The 13,704-nt window shown below is 36.9% G+C and overlaps 1 protein-coding gene across 1 annotated transcript in view; it reads right to left on the bottom strand.

Moving 5' to 3' along the window:
* Positions 1 to 13,704, bottom strand: part of LOC115209609 (fibrillin-1-like) — a 289,329-nt gene that overhangs the window by 90,798 nt on the left and 184,827 nt on the right. Inside the window, exons 12-15 of the mRNA XM_029778049.2 lie at positions 13,170 to 13,355; positions 11,932 to 12,069; positions 7,830 to 7,970; positions 4,077 to 4,247 (exon numbers count right to left, since the gene is read on the bottom strand). Of these exons, the coding sequence (XP_029633909.2) occupies positions 4,077 to 4,247; positions 7,830 to 7,970; positions 11,932 to 12,069; positions 13,170 to 13,355 (636 nt within the window). The remainder of the gene's footprint in view (positions 1 to 4,076; positions 4,248 to 7,829; positions 7,971 to 11,931; positions 12,070 to 13,169; positions 13,356 to 13,704) is intronic.

Raw genomic sequence — 13,704 nt, forward strand, 5'->3', positions numbered from 1 at the left:
ACCCTTTCCTTCTCTCTACTCCCATAAGGCACCACCAAATTTCTGTCGCTAAGTCGAAAGACATTCTGTGTATGTAAATCTGTGTTCTAATTTTTTTTCTGTTTCGGTACTGGCTTTTTAGTTTGTTTCGTTCTCTCTAGCCATGTGGTTAATGTAAAAGTCAGTTTTACATTTTGTTTTCCTTTTTGTGTCGAAGTTTTTCCCACCCTTCTTCACAAATTCAAACTAGACTTTCTTAGTCTCTTATCTTCAAAAATAAACTTGAGATAACAACATAGGGGGTTTCTTTCGACAGCGAAGTAACTATTTCACACACTGGAAGTGTGTAATAATAGACGTTATTATTAGTAGTAGTACCAAAGCAGCGAGCTGGTGAACTCGTTAACCTGCCGAACAAAATGCTTAGAGGCATTTCCACCAAAACAACTTTGGGTTTCATCCTTTTGGGGTCGATAAAATGAATACCAATTGGGCAGAGGGTCGATGTAATTGACAAGCCCCATCACCCAAAACTTCATATGATTGTCTTCTATTGAAATTCTATTGTAACAATGGGATTTGATGCGCGAAGCAGAATGTAATGTGTGTGTGAGAGAGAGAGGGAGAGAGATAAAAGCGAACTTAACCATTCGATACATATAGATCGATGAAATAATACCGATATAACGGAGTAAATCAACACTCCATTTAGAAGAATGTGTGCGCGCGTGCGTATATATATATATATATATGGAGTGGTTGTGTGGTAAGTAGCCCGTCGTATATATGTATGTACGTGTATATGTTTGGGTGTGTGTTTATCCCCACCAACATCGCTTCTCAACCGGTGGTGGTGTGTTTACGTCCCCGTAACTTAGCGGTTCGGCAAAAGAGACTTACAAAGAACGAGCCCTGGGGTCGATTTGCTCGACTAAAGGCGGCGCTCCAGCATGGCCGCAGTCAAATGACAAACAAATAACAGAGTAAAAGAATATATGAAACCACTATTAGGAAATTAGCAAAGTTTTTTTTTTTTTGACCGTGTCAAATCTAAAAGCCTGTATAAATTAGACACCGACGTTATACTGTTGAACATTCAAAAATACAGTAAGACACATACGAATAATTGACTTTTCAGTGAAGCCAGGTTTTTAACATTCAGATTGAAACCACACAAAAATACAATGTTTTGCTAAACGTGAAACGTTTGCAATGTTAAAGGATCATTTGGAGTAATTGATATCAAACCACAGATGCAGACTTATTGAACTCAACTAATGTTTAACCCTAGAATGTGAGGAGTTATGGGAAAGTCTTCCGCCCGTCCCCACCATTTTCTCCCAAATTTGTTTATTAAAATTTTTTTTTTGGCCAAAAATCCACGTTTTCGGATACGGAGGTTCCGGAAAATTGCCCAAAATCGGCATTGTGAAATTCCCCCCACCTCTTTTCCCTCCATTTTGACTTTTTTCCCCATCACTAACCCTAAAACCGTAAGTACAGAAATGCTTTGAAATTTTTGTCCGAATCATGATGTCCGTATTTTCCCGCATATTTTGAAAAAAAAATGTGAAAAAAGTTTAAAACGAAGGAAATGGCGGGGGGGGGGGGGTTTAGAAATTTTGCTAATTTTTTTGCAGATTTGTATTCCCCGTAGCCGAAAAGTGGGGTTTGTGTCGGAAAAAGAAAGATTTTTTTTAAGGTTGGTTTTTTTGTGGGGGGACGGGCGGAAGTATTGCCGAGTTATGTTCTATACAACATTAATATCAAAATTTGGAAATCCGACATATTACGACAAAGAAGTCGCTTTAGTAAGATTGTTAGCTGATCCAGTAATATCAAGATAGATGAAAATACATTCAGATTGACGCCACCGATTTTATTGATCACTTCCAAAAGCCTCTTCAGAGTACAGGAATGCGGAAAAATATTTTGCAACATAAATGACGGCGATTTAGAGATTATTATGCATTCTAGAAAAAATTTCTTATTCAAGATTGACGAAGCTCAGATAAATGACATCACGATGTTGTCATACAGCTTTTAGATATGGCGGAAGGTTGCGAGCCGTTGCACCATACTTAAAAGGGCAGTGCAAAATTAGGAACCTGAACAATAGTACTCTTTTACTTGTTTCAGTCATTTGACTGTGGCCATGCTGGAGCACCGCCTTTAGTCGAGCAAATCGATCCCAGGACTTATTCTATCGGTCTCTTTTGCCAAACCGCTAAGGTACGGGGACGTAAGCACACCAGCAACGGTTATCAAGCAATGTTGGGGGGGACAAACACAGACGCACAAACATACACACACACACATATTACGACGGGCTTCTTTCAGTTTCCGTCTACTAAATCCATTCACAAGGCTGTGGTCGGCCCGAGGCTATAGTAGAAGACACTTGCACTGAACCCGGAACCACGTGGCTTGTAAACAAGCTTACCACACAGCCACTCCTACGCCTGTATAATGATGATAGATAGGTTGCCTCAGACAATAGTAACGGACATTGGATAGACAATATTAGACGAGATTTAACCAGTAATTTTAAAGAAGTAGGGCTTAATATAACTGTAGCCATGGTGTGAATTAATGGCTGACTTTAAGATATAATAGAAGACCGATCCTCAGCAGAAAATGTAAATGGTGTAATAAAACCATTCCCACTACGCAACCCGACGACTAAAGGCAGAATGAGAAAAATAAAGAAATTAACATACAAGAATATGATGGAAGGTATAATGTTGGTCTATGTCTACGAAAGGTGTCATAATTTGACAAATTAACAAAAGCTTTCTTAGCTAGCAATCTTTCTAATAATTTCTTGCCTAAATTTACTTTAGTTCTCATTAAGTTTAAAGTTGTAAGAAACATTTCAAGAGCTTCTATGAAATCTAGTTTAATATTTCAAACTTCGCAATATTATTCATATTTATTAGTGAAATTAAACAGTTTCGTCCACGAGTTTGTTTTGGCACAGAATGTAGTAATTATATTCTCATTGAAGTAAACTGAAATTTATGGTGCGTAAAAGATATCAAAATTTCGACAAAATCGCATTAATATTTGTCAGTGTATATTACGATTTGGTGTAACTTTTATTCAAGACGATTATATATTCCTGCTATTTGATCTCCGAAAGAATTAAAGTTGCATCAAGTATACTACATATGATGCCAATGTACCAGATAAAAGTGGTCATAAAATTGTTTTGAAGTAAAATGAAATAATTATAAATAGAAAGTAAAAGCTTTATATCACTTTTCCCTCCAATAACTGTGTGTGTTAATCTTTCACTTGTTTCAGTTGGCTTAACTAACAGTGTTCAACGCAAAATATTATAAATTCATTCAGTTCAAATCACACCGGCAGAGAAATAATCTTCGTTCATTCTGGACCAGCACAACAATTACCAGATATTGTCCATTGTTTACTTAGAAAGGAGGGGCAGTACCTACGATATTTTGTAGACTTTCAAAACAGGGACGACCTACAGTTAAACAATATCAACAACTCATACTTATTTGATGGCATGGCCATGTGGTGAGAAACATGCTTCCCAACCACATGGTCCCGGGTTCAGTTTCACTGCGTGGCACATTGGAAAAGTGTCTTCTATTATAATCTCGGGCCGACCAAAGCCTTGTGAATAGATTTGGTAGACGGAAACTGAAAGAAGCTAGTCACATACACACACGTGTGTTTGTGTTAGCTATTGCTTACAAGCCAGGCTTAACAAAATTAAATACTTGGATCGATTCATTCAACAAAAAGTTCAACGCGATACTCCAGCATAACTACAATCTAATGACTTAAATAAGTAAAAGATAAAGATACCCAAGAAGGATGAAAGCGAAGTCGACCCTGACAGTGTTTGAATGAAACATTTAAAAACTTCAGAGCACTTTACCTAATACTTTGTACAATGATAAGTCATTCTATGTTCTATGATACACTGTTTGATAAATGGACTTTTTTCCGTCGGCTGAAAACTAAGTATTTTGGCCAAAAGACACAGTGTGGCAACAATGACAGGATTCAAGACAAGCAACCTTTGAAACATCTGTTATAGATATCTGATATAAAGTAATACATACCTCTACAATTTAGTTCTTCGCCTACAGTAGATGAATAACCAGGTATACATTGACATATTGATTTCCACTCTGTAACGTTCACGCAGTGTGCATTTAGACCACAAGAATTAGACTCATCACAAGTTGTGTGCTGCAGAGGTGGCATTGGTATATATGAAGTTAGTTTCGGGCCTGCAATGTGGAGAGGAAAAATAGATACTAATCTATAAATTAACACAGATTCAAATAAAAGCAAAGCTTTAAATACAATTAAACATAACTATGTAACCGATGGACAGCCAGTTGGCAGAATCGTTAGCGCGTCGTACGCAGTGATTAACAGCATTTCTCCCGGCTTATGTTCTTAGTTCAAATCCGACCGCGGTCAAGTTTGCTGTTCATCTCTTCAGGATCGCTAAAATAAAGTACCAGTCAAGTACTTGTGTAGATGTGATTGATTTGCCTCCTACCTTCAAAATTGCTGGTCTCGTACCCTGCAACAGTCCAGCATCCCTTTCCGGAGGAATATTGAGATCTCAGCCACTTTATACCATGAAAATCAGGTAACCGGCCTTATGATTCCTCAGGTTTGAGGAAAAGCTACGCTTAATAAGCATAGCTTTTCGGAATTAATTTCAATGCTATAAACTAGTTTTCAAATTAGCATTGTATTTCATGGGATCAATAAAAAAATTAGAATATTATGAACATGTTTCAGGAAATAATCAAACCTATATTTAAGAGAGTGGAGGCACATGGCCTATTGGTTAGAGCAGCAGACTCGCAGTCGAGGGATCGCGGGTTCGAATCTCAGACCGGGCGATGTGTGTGTTTATGAGCGAAAACACCTAAGCTCCACGCAGCGCCGGCAGAAGGCATGTAGTTGCTAAGCTAGCTTCTTAACCATACAGCCATGCTTTCGCGTACTATTTCTTTTTTTCTTTATCGCTTTGCCAAAGAAAGGCCGTGCTGACACGTTTCACATCTTACGAGACTGGCGAGTGGTATCCTCATAACGAATGCTCACAACTAAAGATACCTCATGGCTAGTTGGTGGTATTTAACCGACTGATCGATTGCGCACACACACACGAAGGAGTGCTGAAAAGTTCCTGGCTTTAAGTGTATCACGAAAAGTCTGATTGGAGGCCCAACCTTCCGACTTCCTTTACAGGGCTTAGAAAAACTGAAGGACGGCTGCAAGAAATATGTGAATCTTAGAGGGTAATATGTTAAATAAAATCATAATTAACCGATCCTCCTGTATTTTGTTTTACCCAAAGGCAGGAACTTTTCGGCACCCTCTCGTGTATGTGAGTGAGTATGTGTCTATATATATGTGTGTATGTATATATATATATATATACATACATACACACACCCGCGCGAGTCAGCTGCGGCGGGATTTGAACTTAAAGAACCGGGGCAAATACTACACGGAATCATTTCAGGCGCTTTAACAATTCCACCATCCTATTTGCTGTACACTCGACTTAGGGGAGCTGGAAATGAAAAGCAAAGCTTACCTCAATGAGGGCTGAACTCAGAATGCAAAAAACTGGAATAGATACCTCAAGGTCTAACGCTTCTGTCAGTTCGCCTGCTACTATCATCATAGATTTTGCGACTTAATTAAACTGATATTTAAAACTCGAATGTTTTACGTGTTTACAAAATAGAAAAAAAGTCCTTGGTGCATGATTCATTTCTGTTTCTAGAAATAAACTCTAAATTTAAGATTATTCTCCAAATATCATTTTCTTGACACTTTTTGATTTGCTACTTTGATTTCTAGCTCTCGTTCTTAAGTATTACTGCCACAGAAACAAATATGCATTACTGGGGGCGGGGGGGCTAGACGTATTACCATATAATTACAGAAAACATTTATCCGACTGTAGTATTTTAAATCTCTTATATTCACATGAAATCAAATATATCTACACACTTATAGAACACATATTTATTGTGTGTAATTGTACATGTGAATATTATATTTGTATTCTTACAAACACGTATGCGTGTGTAACCTCTATGTGGTTATGAAGGTTATTAGCGGTGGCGTAACTGAAGTGAATTCGTTTCAACAGGAAATGGAAACTACACACGACTCACTTGGCGTTCATATTTATTATAAGATGGCTACTTACATGTTGTTGTTGTTGTTCAGTCCCTGATTAAGCAGGCATATGACCAAAAGCGTTCCATTCATAACCATCCCTCATTTTTTTTCCGAGTATAAAGTCTCTTATCCAATGTGAAGAAGATTTGGTTACTATTTCCAGCAAGTCGAACGATAACGTAGATCTTTCATGTTAATAATAAATTCTAATCTAGGCACATAGAAAAGGAATAAGCCGTTTTTATCGATCCAGGAAGAATGAAAGATAAAAGTTGATCTCGCGGGATTCTTCCAAATCATTTGGTAATGATTTCAAATTTTGACAAAAAAAAAAAAAAGCCAACGACTTTAGAGGTGGAAGGGTTGTTGATTAATTCGACCTTAGTGCTGAACTGGTACGTATTTTATCGATACCGAAAAAAATGAAAGACAAAGTCGACTTCGACGGAATTTGAACCCAAACGTAAAGACAGACGAAATGTCGCCAGCCATGTTGTCCGACGCACTCAGGAAAATGCCTGCTCCCTATGACTAATAAGGACGCGTGTCAATAGAGAAGAGCAAAACCATTTAGATGCTCCGTAATAGATAACAAGTACATTTTTTAAAATCATTCCTGTACAAATAAAAATACGTCTACTCTGATGAGATTTGAACTCAGAACCTATTATAACACATTTAATCTCGTTCTGAACCTATTCTACAACTTCACAAGCTTTCGTCGTATTTACGAGGAATTTTTCACTTTCTTACAAGGGAACAACACAGTAAGGTATGAAAGGATGCCGTCGATTATATTGATCTCAGTACTTGTAGTAATTTCAGCGACACCGAAAGGATTAAACGTAAAGCTGACCTTGGCAGGAATTGAAATAAGAACGTAATAGCCGTAAATAAATCTTATTTAATGCTGGCTTTTTTTTTTTTACATGGGAATACAATTTGGATGGTGGATATAGCTGATTATTTCGCCCCCATTAGGATGAAAGGGAAAATTTAACTTTTGAAGAAGTTGAACTCTCTCTTTATTTATTTCTCTCTCTCTCTCTCTCCTCTCTCTCTCTCTCTCTATATATTATATATATATATATATATATATATATATATATATTTCTAGTTTCGTTTGAAAATTACAAACTGATCAGTAGTCACTACTCCACCACTGATATAACATTATAATTATTATTATTAAGGCGACGAGCTGGCAGAATCGTTAGCATGTCGGGCAACTTGCTTAGCGGCATTTCATCTATCTTTGCGTTTTGAGTTCAAATTCCGCCGAGGTCGACTTTACCTTTCATCCTTCCGAGGTCGATAAAGTAAGTACCAGTGAAACACTGGAGTCGATGTAATCAATTTACCTCTCCCCGCAAAATGTCGGGCCTTGTGCTTACAGTAGAAAGGATTATTATTATTATTAAAAAGGCGGCAGAATTCGTTAGCATGTTAGGCAAATGTTTAGCGGTATTTCGTCCGTCTTTACATTGAGTTCAAATTCAGTTTAGGTCTACTATGCCTTTCATCCTTTCGGGGTTAATAAGATAAGTACCAGTTAAGCGTTAAGGTCGATTTAATTGACTTACCTCTTACCCCGAAATTGTTGGCCTTGTGCCAAAGCTTGAAACCGTTATTGTAATTACAGCAATACTTACGTGAGACACACTTGGAATCGTCGGGCGAACTCCTGAATCCATATTTACAGATACAAGTTTTATTTTTGACACATTCTGTATTACTCAATCGAGAGTAACAATGTGAGTGGGTTTCACATCTATCGCCAATAAATTTTGGCACTGCAAAAACATAAAAACAAAGACGCAATGTTTAATGTATCAGATAAATGTCAAAAATAGTTACTCGAAAGTTGTTAGCTTTCAAGAGGAATATTAATATACGTGGAAATAATGTATTAATGACTACATTTCCTACTGAATTTTCTCTTTCTTTTAGGCTAGAGAAGAGTTCAACTGATGACTGTCAGTGACTATTACTTACATCTTAATGTATTAACTATTTACAAGAATTCTTAGTTCTTGCTCTGAATACTTGGATGCAAAAATACAAAAATAGCCATACATTACATAAAATTAATAATTGATTTGTAGTTCTAGCTGTAAAAAGCTCACACTGATATCTTTATAGTATCAACATTCTCAGAACGTTACCCAATTTACAAAACATTTAGTTTCGTAGGGAGAAAGAAAGAACACAGTAAACGGGAGTAATATACTTGCTTTTGGCTTGGTTTATCTTCATTTTGTTTGTGAATTTGTTTCAAAATTTAATTTATCGATTGCAGTGGTTATCATAAATACAGTTTGATAAAATAAAAGGGGCCAGGTGCTTGTTAATGGTATCGAAACAATAGATATTAGTTGACATCGTAAGAATTTTATAGTCTTTGCCTATCGAAAAGGGATTTTCAACCTAATATTAGCATGCTTTTATTTATAGCTTGATGTGTGTACTTCAAGATATTCCAGAGAGAGGGAAATAGAAATATATGTGAATCAAACAATAAATAAAGAATGAATGAGAGGAAAGGAAAATCAGGGAATCGAGGGTTCATATTGGTTCTTCATAGATAGATTGATATCCTGAAAGTTCGTACTCTGATATCACAGAAACTATTTTGACGCCATCAACAACCGCCTGTCCATCTTTTGTTTTATTGTACTTTCATAAGCTCAGATGATACATTGCTTTTAGCCAACTCTTGTCTGCCTGGATTCCATCTCCCTTTGTTCAACGTTAGATCTAGTCCGATCTGAGCACTAATTTTCTATATGTATCATACACCTTTTTTCTAACGTATTCTTACCCACTATATAAATACAATAAAATGTATGGATTCTCTGTTCAAACAAGCCTCACACCATTTGTTACATCGAAGTATATATCAGTAAGCGTTGGTTATATCTAGTGCCAGGTCAGTTCTGACAGAGTAGATCTGTGAATAAAGGTATTATAACTCTATCCACGTCATTTATATATATTTTTTAAACCTAGTATAGGTAGGTCTACATTATTCAGTGTGCCCTTTGCTTTCTGCAGACCATAGGGTGTAATACTAAAGAGGCGTAGTTAGTAATTCTAGCATATCTAACAAACCCGTAGAGGTTTCGTCACTGGTATGTAATTTTTTTTATATTCATAGTACAGGGTCTTGCAGATAAACTGAGACCAATTTTAAGCAGTTTACTTAGTGGGTTTAACATTTCATTTTTTGACAAAACCTTGCTTGATAATCTAATCCTTCTCTTTATTTTTCAGGTAAATAGCGAACTAATTCGACAACAGACAGTCATGGAACAACATAATCGTTCCGCCATTGTTGTTTTAGCACGCGCCAGATATACTGCAAATAAAATTACTAAGTTGACGAAACTTCCAAAATCAATAGTTTATCGTGTGTATAAACAATTTAAAGAAGAAGGAAAGATTGATAGAAAAGAACACAAAACTTGAAGTGATTCCAAGCGCAATTCAAAGTTTGTCGCTAGCCTCAAACGCTCGATTGAAGCTAACATATCCACATCCATGACAATTCTTGCATAGAAACGCAATGTGTCCCTTTCCACGGTGCCTAGAGCTGTGAACAGGAACCTTGGCATGACTAGCTATGTTCGACGACGTCGTCACCTCTTCACGGTCAAGGCCAAACCAATCAGAGCCGAGAGATGTCCAAAGCTTCTGTCATTCATCAAGCATCAAGGTGCAGGAAAAACTCTCGTGTTTGTGGACGAGAAGTTCACTGTGGACGCAGAGGTGAATCGCAGAAATTCTTGAGTGATTGCATACAGCCCTTCTGACGTACCCCCTGTGTTTGAGACTAAGAATCCTGCCTCTGTGATGGTATTTGGAGCCGTGGCGAGTGATGGAATTGTCATGGATCCAGACATCGTTGAGTCTGGCTTGAAGATTGGCACAAAAGTGTAATTGAACATCCTGAATAACTCTGTTACCTTGGATAGAGCAGAAGTTTTGGCTTGACAATGTGGTGTTTATCCAAGATTCTGCACCATACCATGGGTCAAAAGTACTCAGGGGTTCCTTTGGTAAGAAGGTACCATTTGTGAGGCCAAAGTCTGGCCCAGTAATAGCCCAGATCTGAACCTTCTCAATTACTTTTTATGGCGCGTACTTCAAGCAAGGACCAGTACTTCACCACATTTGAGTTTCAACATCATGTGTCCAACATGCAAAATCAAAAAGGTGGAGGTTGCGGCAGCTGCAAAAAAATTTTTTTCTCGTGTGGAGGCAGCAATTGCCCAAAAGGGCAGCCATATTGAGTGATAAATGTTTTTATTGTAATAAATGTTACATTAAAATTATATCTATCTACTACCATTATTTTAGTATTTATAACTAGTTTTATGCATCATAAAAATTTGTCTCAATCTATCTGCAAGACTATATATTTTCTACAAATGACATGTCATCACTATGTTTCTATGTTACTTATATCCATTAATGTTTTCTTTGTGTTCATGTAGAGTAGCAGGCCTTAATCTGGGTGGTAGACATAGGACAAAGACTCCCTTCGGTCATGAATGACCATGGGATTGCACCTAGAAAGTTACCCTCCGAGGCATAAGTCTAGGCAAGGTTGTGTATGGAAGACCAGCAGTCGCCCACGCATACCAGCCTCCCCTCTCCACACCACCGATGTTATCCAAGGGAAAGGCAAAGGGACCGATACAGCTTGGGCGCCAGTGACGTCGCAACCCATTTCTAAAGATGAACGAACTGGAGTAACGGGAAATAAAGTGACTTGCTCAAGAAAACAACACGTAGACCGGTACAAGAATCAAACCCACTACCTCATGATTGTGAGCCCGGCGCTCTAACAACTGAGCCATGTGCTTTCACTGGTCATTGACTTTTCATCCACTGCCCAGCGTAGATCTGACGCCCCACCCCCGACGTCCACATATTCAGTCCAATGAAGGACCATCTTCGCAGACAATGATTTGATGCTACAGATGGGGTGAAAGTGGTTGTGAAGAAGGGAGTATAATAGTGCACATTAGAATCTTTGTCAAATAAGATTCGGGAGTTGAATTCAGCAATGGCGCAAATGCATCGTTTGTGATGGAGACTACGTTGAGTTGTACATTTATACAGAGGAAGAGTTACTCACCATCATATTCAATTTGAATTACTTCTGTCAGTTAATAAAGAGATGCTTACATTTGCATTAGTTTGGGTTCAACCCTTCTGCAACACACACACACACACACACACACACACACACACATATATATATATATATGTATATAAGGAGAATTTATGAAAAAAACAAAAGACGGAGACAGGTGGTGTAGAAAACAAACAGATGTATTAGTATAACGCTCGGGAATTGAAAAAGTCTTTTACGTTTCGAGCCTACGCTCTTCCACAGAAAGGAACACAGAAAGAAACAAGGAGAGAAAAAAATGTGTAGTGGCTATCGACGCTAAATATTATATTTGCCCAAGATCGAACTCAAGATATCGCGAAAGTCGTAACTATTTGGTCACACAAACACATACACACACACACGTATGTACATATGTACACACACATATACACAAAAACACACACAAACCCAAACACATACACACAAGCACACACACACGCACACACATATATTTATATATATATATAATATGTATGCACACACGTACGAATATCCATATTTATGTGGGTGTGTATATGTGCGTATATAATGTAAAACGTCATATTTATTGAATGAAAAATGATGATACTCACAAGAGTGACAAAGCTTTCCTCCGTCTGTTTCAAAATGCTTGTCTCGGCACATACACTGTGATTTATTACATACACTGTTTTTAATAGCAAGGGTGCATTGCGATGTAGTTAGACATGAGTCATTTAATTTATGAGGCACTGGAAATAAGTAAATTGCATAATTAAGGATTTAATCTTCGTATTTAGACCAAGTCGAAATTTCAAAATATCTTGCGCTAATTTTTTTTTTTAATCGTATACTTCACACAAGAATTTCACATTTCTATGGAAATTTCCTTGTCAATTTCGTTCAGAAAGTTTAGAAAATTATATGGCAACTCATATAATGATGTCGATATTTCTGTGATAATTTCCATGATAATATTTGTGAAAGTATGTTTCACAATCTATGTTTCTATGTTTTCCTAACGATTTCTGTACTAATTTCTATGATGATTTTCATATTTTTATGCAAATTAATTCGATAATTTATCGAAAGAAATCATTACTTTTTATGTTATATAGATATGAAAGAATGCTAGCTTCTGTTTTCATCATAACTTCATCAGTCGAAAGACACTTTTCACTGGTTGCAAAATATTCCATTCCAATTAGAAGATATTCATGCACAGTTAAGTATTAACTGTTTACCAACATTTTAATGATATTCATTTCAAGACTGAAAGCATGATGTGATGCATTTCATCTAATTTCCTGAAAATTATGCTAAAACGTCCATCAGTAAACTGATTTTACTCAAAAAGAAATTCTTTTAGCAAAATTGTGATACATTCAGTGTTTATTTTAATATTAAAATAAGGTATACTGGAGTATCGTCTTCAAGTAAGGCAATTTATCGGTGTTCCTCACCGGGGAGGGGGCTACGAGTATTGAAAAGGAGGTGGATAAATTACCACACAATATTAACCTCAGTGTTTGTATGCTTGTATATTATGTATTGAGCTCACAAAGAAGAAAGGCAAAATCGACCTGGCTTACGATAAGAATTGTAAACTAATCTGACGTTTGGGACAAGATCCTTGTCGTATGATCTGGACCAACGTAAATGGTTGTGAACGGAATTTGATTATAATTTTTTTTTGAACGTATCTAAAACGGAGCATTGGAAAATTGATAGAATCATAAATATAAATGCTCTGTGGTATTTACTATTGTCTCTCTACGCTCCGAATTCTAATTCGGCCAAGTTCGACATTGCCTTTCATCCAACCAGGTAAAAAGAAAATACTAATACTTACATTTTATACAATTTCTTCTGTAAAGGCCGATAAAGTAGTCATTCGGGCAAAGACAACGCAAATACTCATCATTATCACTATTACTTTCGTCCTTGATAGTGTTGGATAGAGCGCAGCTACTCAGAGGATGAATGTTCTTACACTGGGACGTGTATAGGCATGGTTGAGTCCCTAATAAAACTGGTCCTGTTACGATGGATGCAGCGGAGGTATTTGAACAGTTCTAATTCTCTTTAGAATATATATATCATTGAGACAACATATAGCAAATTTGTTAGATTATTCGCCAAAGGCTAACAAAATGAGAATAGTTCGAGTTAATTGTTTTATATTAATTACCTTACCCAACTTTGTTCTTGGTCATCTTCAGAGCTGTGAAAGGAACCTAAGATAAACTGCATTGTTCACAAGGGCGAGGAAAAACTAATACAGTAACAAAGGATAAAAACAGTGATATACAGAAAATTAGCTACGGAGTATTAGCAATCAGATATGGTAGTGAAAGCTGAGTAATTAAACAGAAAATTATTTACAA

The sequence above is a fragment of the Octopus sinensis genome, linkage group LG3, assembly GCF_006345805.1.
Source record: "Octopus sinensis linkage group LG3, ASM634580v1, whole genome shotgun sequence".
Classification (NCBI taxonomy): domain Eukaryota; kingdom Metazoa; phylum Mollusca; class Cephalopoda; order Octopoda; family Octopodidae; genus Octopus; species Octopus sinensis.